The 9,954-nt window shown below is 38.4% G+C and overlaps 1 protein-coding gene across 1 annotated transcript; it reads right to left on the bottom strand.

Annotated features, from left to right (window-relative positions):
* Nucleotides 1–7,026: 7,026 nt before the first annotated feature.
* On the bottom strand, nucleotides 7,027–7,564 carry LOC110823063 (uncharacterized). Its single transcript, XM_022053343.2, has one exon. It carries the CDS (start codon nucleotides 7,445–7,447, stop codon nucleotides 7,208–7,210), a length of 240 nt encoding a protein of 79 aa, XP_021909035.1. The 5' UTR covers nucleotides 7,448–7,564; the 3' UTR covers nucleotides 7,027–7,207.
* Nucleotides 7,565–9,954: the final 2,390 nt, after the last annotated feature.

Below are 9,954 nucleotides of genomic sequence, written 5' to 3'. Positions count from 1 at the left end.
ATACAGAGCCATGCCAATGCTCGCTTGGTAGCTGTTGTTGTAGGCAAATTCTATCAGGGGCAGATGATCGTCCCAATGGGCCCCAAAGTCAAGGACACAAGCTCGAAGCTTATCTTTAAGTGTACTGATTATCCGTTTTGATTGTCCATCAGTCTAAGGGTGGAAGGCAGTACTGAGTGACAGCTTCGTTCCCATGGCTTGCTGAAAGCTACTCAAAAATCGAGAAGTGAACTTAGGATCCCTGTCGGACACCACTGTCACTGGAACTCTATATAATTTGACTATTTTTCGAATATACATTCTTACCAACTTGTCCAAGAGATCGGTCATTCTGATGGCTAAGAAGTGGGAAGACTTGGTGAGCCGGTCAACAATTACCCAGATGACATCATGTCCTGCGCGTGCCTTAGGTGACCCTGTTACGAAGTCCATGGTGATATATTCCCACTTCTATTCTGAAATTGGTAAAGGCTGAAGTAGCCCGCCTAGGCGCTGATGCTCTGCCTTGACCTACTGACATATCAAGCACTTAGACACAAAGTTAGCTATGTCCCTTTTCATCCCATTCCACCAAAATCGGGGTCGCATGTTTTGGTATATTTTGGTACTTCCGGGATGCATGGCAAACCTTGAGTTATGGGCTTCAGTCATAATGTCTCTCTTCAATTTACTGTCATTCGGAACACACACCCTGTCCTGAAATCAGAGTAACCCATCGGCAGAGACTCAGAATTCTGAACTAACTCCCTGTCTTGCACTGTTCTTGAGGGGCACTAGGGCGGAATTAGCTTACTGAGTTTCCTTTATTCTCTGGATTAACTCAGGCTGGACGGTCAAACGGCTCAAACATAGGGCTCTCCTCAAGTCATGAAGTCAAACCTGTTGTGTAGCCCCAATTTGCCTGCATTTTGAGACCATTAAATGGGCTAACATACCTGCACTTTTCCTGCTGAGTGCATCGACTACCACGTTGCCCTTACCCGGGTGGTATAAGATATCACAATCATAGTCTTTAAGAAGTTTTATCCACATTCTCTGACGCATGTTGAGATTCTTATGAGTGAATATGTGTTTCAAACTCTTGTGATCGGTATAGATCTGAAAGGTCTCTCCATATAAATAATGGTGTCCGGTCTTCAAGGTGTGTATGATTGCGGCAAGCTCTAAGTCATGGGTGGAATAATTCTTTTCATGGCTCTTTAACTATCTGGACCCATAAGCTATGACCTTCTCATGCTGCATTAGGACACAACCCAGGCCTAGATAGGAGGCATCACTGTAAACCGTATATCCCCCCGATCCATTCGGCAAGGCAAGCACAGGTGTAGTAGTCAGCCGCTTCTTCAGTTCTGAAAAACTTCTTTCACAGTCCTCATTCCACTCAAACTTGACATTCTTCTTTGTGAGTCGGGTTAGGGGAGCCGCTAGGCTAGAAAATCCTTCGACGAACCTGCAGTAATAGCCTGCCATTCCCAGAAAGCTACAAAATTCTTTAACTGATGTCAATTTCTCCCAGCCGAGCAGCGCTTCAACCTTTTCAGAATTCACTGATACTCCATCCTTTGATATGATGTGTTCTATGAAGACAGTCTGCTCAAGCCAGAATCCATACTTACTCAACTTTACATACAGCTTCTTTCTTCTGAGAACCTGCAAAACCTGGGTTAGATGGTGAACATGTTCTTCTCTGCTTTTTGAGTAGACCAGGATGTCATCGATGAACACGATAATAAATTGATCTAGGAATTCTCTGAAGACCCTGTTCATCATATCCATGAAAATGGCTGAGACGTTGGTTAGCCCAAATGGCATGACCAAGAACTCATAGTGTCCATATTTGGTTGAAAAGGCCGTCTTGGAGATGTCTTCTGTTCTTATTTTTACCTGATAGTAACCTGATTGTAGGTCTATTTTGGAGAAGACCTGCGCACCCTGCAACTGATCAAAGAGGTCATCAATTCTGGGAAAGGGATACTTATTCTTGATTGTGAACCTGTTCAATCCTCTGTAATCAATGCATAACCTCAATGTTCTATCTCCCTTCCTGGCAAAAGTGACCCCAACGCCCCAAGGGGACACACTGTATCGGATAAAACTACTGTCTTACAATTCAGTGATCTGCTTCCTCAGCTCCTCCATCTAAACGCGACTCATGCGGTAAGGAGCAACCAAAATAGGTTGGGTGCCAGGCTGTAGGTCTATAGTGAACTCCACTTCCCTATCTACTAGTAGTCCGGGCAGCTCATCCAGAAATACATCTGGAAAGTCTCGGACTACCGAGATCTCTTGAATACAATTCTCTTTCTTAGGTTTGCCTAGTTAGAGAAAATAGTAAGGTTAAAGAACTCGACAAGTAAGAAAATTGCCATCAAGTAATAAGTACTAAATAATTTTATTCATTTATAAATGGCTCCCCATTTGGAGGATTGAATACAACCTTTTTGCTAAAACAATCTATGGTGGTGTGATATGCCGCTAGCCAATTCATCTCTAAAATTACATCAAAATCCCATGTGTCTAATTCTATCAGGTCTACACTCAGTTTCCAATTTGTTATCTCTACGGCACAAGCCTTGTAGACAATTTTTTCTAGTAATGTTGCACTCCCAGCAGTAGATACAATTAACATCGAATCAAGTTTATCAGACAATACATTAAATTTGGATGCAAAAACAGGTGAAACAAATGAATGCGATGCACCAGTGTCAAACAAAACATGAGTAAAATGGTTACAGATAGTTTACATACCATATACTACGTCCGGGTTGGCATCGGCATCCTGCTGGATGAGGTTGTAAACCCTGCCTTGAATAGGAGGTCTTCCTTGATTCTAGTTCCTTGGGCACTCTCTCGCATAGTGTTGGACACTACCACATATACGACAAGTGTTGTTGATGTAGTAACATAATCGGTCCCCTTGATCCCTGCCCCAATACTGACAGATCTTACCACGTCCTGCCACTGGAGCCTGAGGGGGAGCCTGGATCACCAGTCTAGGCCTCTTATTCTGTTGGACGGGCGCAGTAGGTGCTGGTCTGCGGGGTGTAGCTAAGGGTCTGTGACTCCCTGCTAACTGGGGAAGGGTGTGGAGGCTCCTCTCCACTAACTGTGCATTTACCAGAACGGCTGAGTATGTCTTGAGCTCCAATACAAATAAGTGTTGCTTGATCTCTGGGCGGAGGCTCCACTGGAACCTGCTAACCTTCCTGCCCTCATCCATAAATGTCTCAGGAGAGTATCGGCCTAACTCCAAGAACTTACAAGTATATTCCGACACCGTCATGTTTCCCTGGACTAACTGGAAAAAAACCCTCTCCTTTAGATGTCAGATATGCTCTGGGAGGTACTCCGCATGGAAGGCTACTAAGAACTGTTCCCAAGTGACTGGAACAGGCAAGGTGGTTTGTTTGAGTTCCCACCAATGATCTGCTTTTCCCACCAGCATGTAGGTGGCAAGGGTGACATTCTGCTCGGGAACCACTCCTAGGGTCTTGAAAGCTTTCTCCGTCTCTGCCAACCAGTACTGGGCATCTTCAAAAGAAGATTTCCCTGCAAAAGTGGAAGAATTTAGTCTCTTGTACCTCTCTACGTAGCCCGGGTCAATCAAGGAAGAAGCTGGGTCCCGCGGAAGGGGGACTGGGCCGGGCTGAGGATAGACTGGGGGGCACTGTGGTGGCACTTGCTGGTATGGTGGGGGAACTGGATTATATTGTGGCGGTGTCGGGCAGTACTGTGGTTGGGACACCGGATTATAATGCGGCGGTGGTACCGGGTGGTACTGTGGATGAGCAAGCTTGTACCGGGGTAGCTCGGGATCCTCTCGCTGCAGCGGTGGCTCAATTTGTGGTAGCGGGGGAGGGTCGGGTAGCTCCCTTCTCTCCTATCGACCTTGCTGGGCAGCAATGAGTCTTTCCAGCATCTCAAATATTCTGTCAACATCTTCCCGAAGTGAACCATCCTGGGCTGCTTGGTTTAGTGGGGGTCTTCCACTCCTCATCTCTCTGCACCTGCATTTTACAAGAAGGGTTGAGTAATGATTCATTGGTTTGGTATTTCTCTTAAGGGACGAATCCGAGGAACGTGGCTCTCATACCAACTGTAACGACCCCGAAAATTTAAAAAGAAAATGTATATAAAAATTTTGAGTGCAGAAATGAAATAAAAAGTTTTGATTAATATCCCTTACACAATAACCGAAACGTACTAACAATATGAAAAAATAAGTTAACTAAAGGAAATACTATAAATGAAATACTATAATGAAAACTATAAAATATTTAGGGATCTACTCGCCGTCTTCCTGCGGAATGAGCTCGGGAACCTAGTCCTCTTGATTTGAAATGGTTAAGTAAGGAATGAGCTATACTAGCCCAGTAAAGACATCACACTATATCACTGTCACAGAAGTAAAGGTTGGTAGAAAAACAAAAACGACCAATGGAGCACAATTTTTAACAAATTCATTAATCAATAATAAAACCCTTTAATGTCCACTTACTTCAGTAAGATTTATGAAAACGACCCATAGAAACAATAACATCAAAGATATCATGAATTCATACATACTCTGTAATATAGCACATGTCATACTTTTATATTTCAATCATCAAACAACAATTTTCCTCTTTTATCAGTCTACCAGTATCCATGGGGATACATAGAGGTCCCCGCTACACGTGAACCATTAACTTTAACAACTTGATTCTAGGATCGTCCCCATACCCCGTCTGGTATGGGCGCCAAAACAATAAACCTCAACACCTCGTCCAGTAAGAGGGTGAAGTGGGTCGTCCCCATACCCTGTCCGGTATGAGCGCTAAAATATTTAAAGTCTCCATACTCCGTTCGGTATGAGACAACATTTCCGGTAGGGTTCCCTATAGACTCGGTTCGTCCACCATCTCTCAAGATATCTAGTCAGGCTGTCAACTTATCCATTTATCAATTCACATACCTTTTCAATTTTTCCTTAGTTTTCTATTTCTCACATAATCATGAATACTTAAACAAGTAACGAGCATCCAACAAGGCAAACATATCATCGGGTTCACAAAATCAAGATGTAATGAAGTAAACAGTGATTCATGCATTCAAAATCATAGAATAAATAATTCAGATATTATACTATATTTAAACTGTAAAATAAATCAAACAGGAACTAATAGAAGAATATGTCCGATTCGGGGCTCCATTAGCAACCGTAATAATTATGTATATCTACTTAATTCATAAAATACAGTTTTATCATTTATTAAATTTTAATCCCGTGATAGAAAATAAGGTGAGGGGTCCTTACTTGATTCGAAGCTGAAAACAGGATTTTTATTGCGCCTACGGGCAGTCCCTAGGTTCCCTGAATTTTTTTTTTCCGAGAACTGAAACGTGCTTACGGTACCTACACATATTCCAAATAACTCAAAAATCAGACCCAAGGCCTATTCGACCAATTTTGGACTTCTGGCATGGCGGCTCCGTCGTGCTCCGGCAACGGTGCCGTTGTTTACGGCGGCGATCCGTCTCGAGTTGGCCGTTTTCGGCCGAATTCGGTCAAACTTGCATTGGTTCCTATGAGAAAATACCCCTAGGGCCCTCAGTACGCCGAAAAAATATCGAAAACCGAAACTTACCAGCGGCGGGGCTCTCCGGTGTGGCGGCTCCTTCGGCTCGAGTCGCGATTTAGTGTTTTGCTCCGGTCAACCTGTAGAGGAAGGAACGGTGGTCACAATGGTGGAAAAATTATATTGAACGGGAATCGGGAAGGGCTTCATCAGAGGCAAAAATCGAAAAAACCTGCGGCGGCGCCGCTGGGCTTCGACGGCATTTTTCGGCCAATTGGCCGGTGTTTTGGCTCTGATTTGGCCACATGTGGGTTTAGAATCGAATTTCGAGCTAAGGAGAGAATTTTTACCTCGTTTGGCGGCCGAAAAGTGCTCCGGTGCGGCGGTGGGTAGCGGCGGTCGGTTCTCCGATGGCTGGGCTATCTTCTCCGGTAAGGGCTCTTGCAGCTAGGGTTAGGGTTTGGATGTGGATGAGATTATTTATAACCTTCTGCTTTTAATCTGAGCCGTCCATCACGATTTAATTTGGGCCGTCCGATCGCGATTAAATCGAAAATAAATATGGACTATTCATTGTGATGCAATCTGGACCGTTCTTGCGCGATTCAATCTGGGCCATCCGTATGCGTGCAATCTGGGCCGTCCATACGCGCTTTTGATCTGGGCCGTCCGTGCGCACGGGAACGGATCTCAGCCGTTCGACCGCGCGCACGCGAATCGCCCACGTGGCTCCCTTCCGCGTTGCCTCCCACGTCAGCATCTCTGCCACGTGACGTGTCCTGGTTGGCCGGGGCTGCTGACGTGACACAAATTTTCTAAATCATGTTTTGACCCCCTAGTTTTCGATTTTTTTTTCAAAAACACCCACAGAACCCAAATTTTTTACCTTTTTTTTCAAAATTATTTTTAATTAAATCCTAAAAATAATTTTATCTCTTTTTATTATTATTATTATTTTTATTTCTATTTAATTAAATTAAACTAAATTAAAATCATATATTATCACATAATAAATTATTATATTCATCTAAAAATTATAAAAAAAAATTAAAATAAAATAAAATAAAATAATATTAATAAAAATAATAATAATTTGCATTGCCTCCCACGTCAGCGTCTCCACCAAGTATCGTGTATTCATTTTCAGTCTCTTTTTAAAATATTCCAACGTAATTAATAAATTTGTAATTTTTTATAATATAATAATGTGAAAACTCTTGAGAATATAATATAAGAAAAATATAATCCTCAAGTAAAAGTTTTGATTGGTAGAATGAACATTTATGTGCACGCCAGGTGAAAAGATTTCTCTGTTTTGTTGGGGAGTTTAACTGACCGGTGTAAGTTTTTTACCAACTATATTTTATCCCAATTAAGAAGAAGACAATGAGTAAAAACATAATCATAAAAAATCTACCACAAATATAATATATATATATATATATACTAGAATAAGAAGAAATTAATATGTAGCAAGAATTTACTAAATTATACTTGAAGTGATACAAAGTTACAAAAACAAAAAAGGTATGTATATATTTAGAGAGAGAGAGAGAGAGAGAGAGAGAGAGAGAGAGAGAGAGAGAGAGAGAGAGAGAAGGAGAAAAGAGATAAAGTTAATTTGAAATAATAATAGTAATAACGCGACATTAAAAAGAGGGAGTGCAGGCAATGCAAGCAAGGAAGAGAATTGCAGAAGAAGCACCATCTTCTTCAAGATTAGAGCTGCTCCTCTTGAACTTGCAGACTTTTGCTTTGTTGCATTGCATCTGCTTCTGCAACTGCTGCTGATGATATCCACCTTCTCCCCCTTTGTGATTACTGTAATTATTATTTTCTTGATCACCACCTTGTTGCTTCTTCTTCATAGTTTCCACTCTTGAAACCATTTTTCTCTTTTCACTCCCGATCAAAAACCTGACTACTTAGTTATATAACCAAACAAACACACCCCTCTATTTATACTACTTTCTGCTACCAAAATTGCCCTTGCTTTTCTCCCCTTTTTTAATTATACACACACATATATAGACATATATATGTATCTGGACCAGTATATACCCATATTAATTTCCCAACAATATTTCATGTATATCTAATTAATATCACTTCTTTATCATTTTATTTCGCACACTATATAATTTTCAGTTTCATTATGCAAGGATTGCTTTAAGTTATTTTCATTACTATTATAGATGCACATGTTTATATATCTATAAGTGTTTATTTATTTAATAATTAATTAACTACCATATTCGATTTCTGTTTTATTCCGACTGATCCAGCCAGATGTTTTGGCAAAATTTGCACCTAGGATTCTCTTTAATGTCCAATCATTTGTGACAACATTATTAAAAAACCAATTTTAAAAATCATGTATTAGCTGTTTAGACTTCTTATTTATTGGATTATTAAACATCTAAATTACATGCATATAAAAATTATCTTAATAAATTGTACCAATTTTTTCTAATTCTTCTATTTATATATTATTTAAGATGTATTAAATTTAGATGTCTAGACTTTCAAATTTTGATTGTAGATCTTAAGCTGTTTGACTTATTAGTTCAATATATTGTTTAAAATCTTATAACAAGTTCTAATTAGTAACATCGAAATTAATTAATATTTAGCAATAAGGACTTTTTGTAGACACCAATTAATTCTAATATTATATTGCAGATATTATTTTCAATAATAAATTGAACCGATTATTTCAAAAAACTTAAGTTAATATGAAGTAATAAGTTAAAGATTTATATTTCCAATATTTTCTTTTAGCGATAAGTTCACCAAATTGAAAGTTTAAATATAATCATGCATAAATCTGCTAAAATTCGTGCAAAATTATTATTTTTCTAATAAAGAGAAGATTAATCAAAATTCTAACAGTAAATCTCTAGCATATTATTCTATAAAAATATCAGAAGAAATTAGTAAAATAACATGAATGAACTGGCTAAGGACATTGTGGATGAGGTGGAAGTAACTAAAGGAAACAGTAGCTTATGTTGTCGTGAATAGAAGATAATTAAAGCTTTTCATGTGCAGGCCCATGTGAGCATGCATGTGTTTCTGTACGCTGACCCGCATGCGTAGGCCCCAAAATTCCCTGTTCAATCATTTCATTTTTTCTTTTTTCTTAATCACTTTTTTATGACTTAATCATATTCATTATTTGATTATTGATTAATTTCTTTCTTGTATGCATGAAAAAAAAAATTAACATATACTTAATTGATTCATTATACCCATAAACTACACATGCACAATAACACTACCTCTCAGTTAATTTCACATATATATATATATAGATATACCCAGATGAGTAATAACATTATATAACTTGCATAATGAGAATGGGGATGATCTCCTCATATATATATATATATATATATATATCTGAACAATTAATTAATAGACGATCGATAATTAAAGTTAAAAATCGGCAGTATGGTCAACTAGGGTTTGGATAGAGTTGTGCTTGAAGATAAGATCTGTTACAAGTTTCTAGGTTCAACGAACTTTGATTTTAATACTGTACATGATCATGAATCTTTTATCAATTTCAACTTCATGCATGTACCACCAGTTAAATAATTAATAAGTTCTCTATATATAAACATAAAGTCTTCCCGCTTCTCTACCACAGAGCTAAAAGAAGTATGAAAAAACAAGTTATTATATATATATATATATATATATATATATATATACAAACACACACATATATTAGAAAAGAATTAGGTGATGTTTTTATGTAAGGGGATGAGGGCGGTTTGAGTTATGTTGTTGTAGTGAGCGAAAGAGACAAGGGAATGGAGCCATGAAGAGATAATTCTGAGCATGGAGGGAAGGGGCCATTGCTTTAGAAAATGGGATGTTGGCCATTTACGGAACAAACCATTTTGGTCATTTTTCATCCATCAATGCATTTCATTAAAATGATTTTGGTACTTGATCAATTTAATTTTTATTGAAAGATAATTTTCGGCTACTTGAATTTGGTGTTTCTTAAATTGCTTATACAACAAATATACGCAAATATATATATATATATATATTAAGACCAAATTACAGACTGGATCTTAGTCTTGCTAATACCTAGGACTAATCAGCTTGATAAACCTACATAATTAGTTGCTTGGCTGGCTCTATCATTCTAACCCAACCCTAATTAATAGTTTTGGATGCTACTGATTAATCAATAAACTTTCGTAATTAATATGTAATATACATGGGTAGTAAATCAAATCAAACTCAGTCAATTTATTATTATGTGGTGTTGGTGGTTTATGTAGTAAATCTCTGTAATACATATAAGAAATCAAAAATTGAATCTTTTTAACAAAAAATAAAATGAATAAAAAAAAATTGAATCTGATTACTCACTTAT

The sequence above is a fragment of the Carica papaya genome, chromosome 9 (assembly GCF_054855325.1).
Source record: "Carica papaya isolate Zhongbai chromosome 9, ASM5485532v1, whole genome shotgun sequence".
NCBI lineage: Eukaryota > Viridiplantae > Streptophyta > Magnoliopsida > Brassicales > Caricaceae > Carica > Carica papaya.
This window is presented reverse-complemented; position numbering and strand designations above follow the sequence as displayed.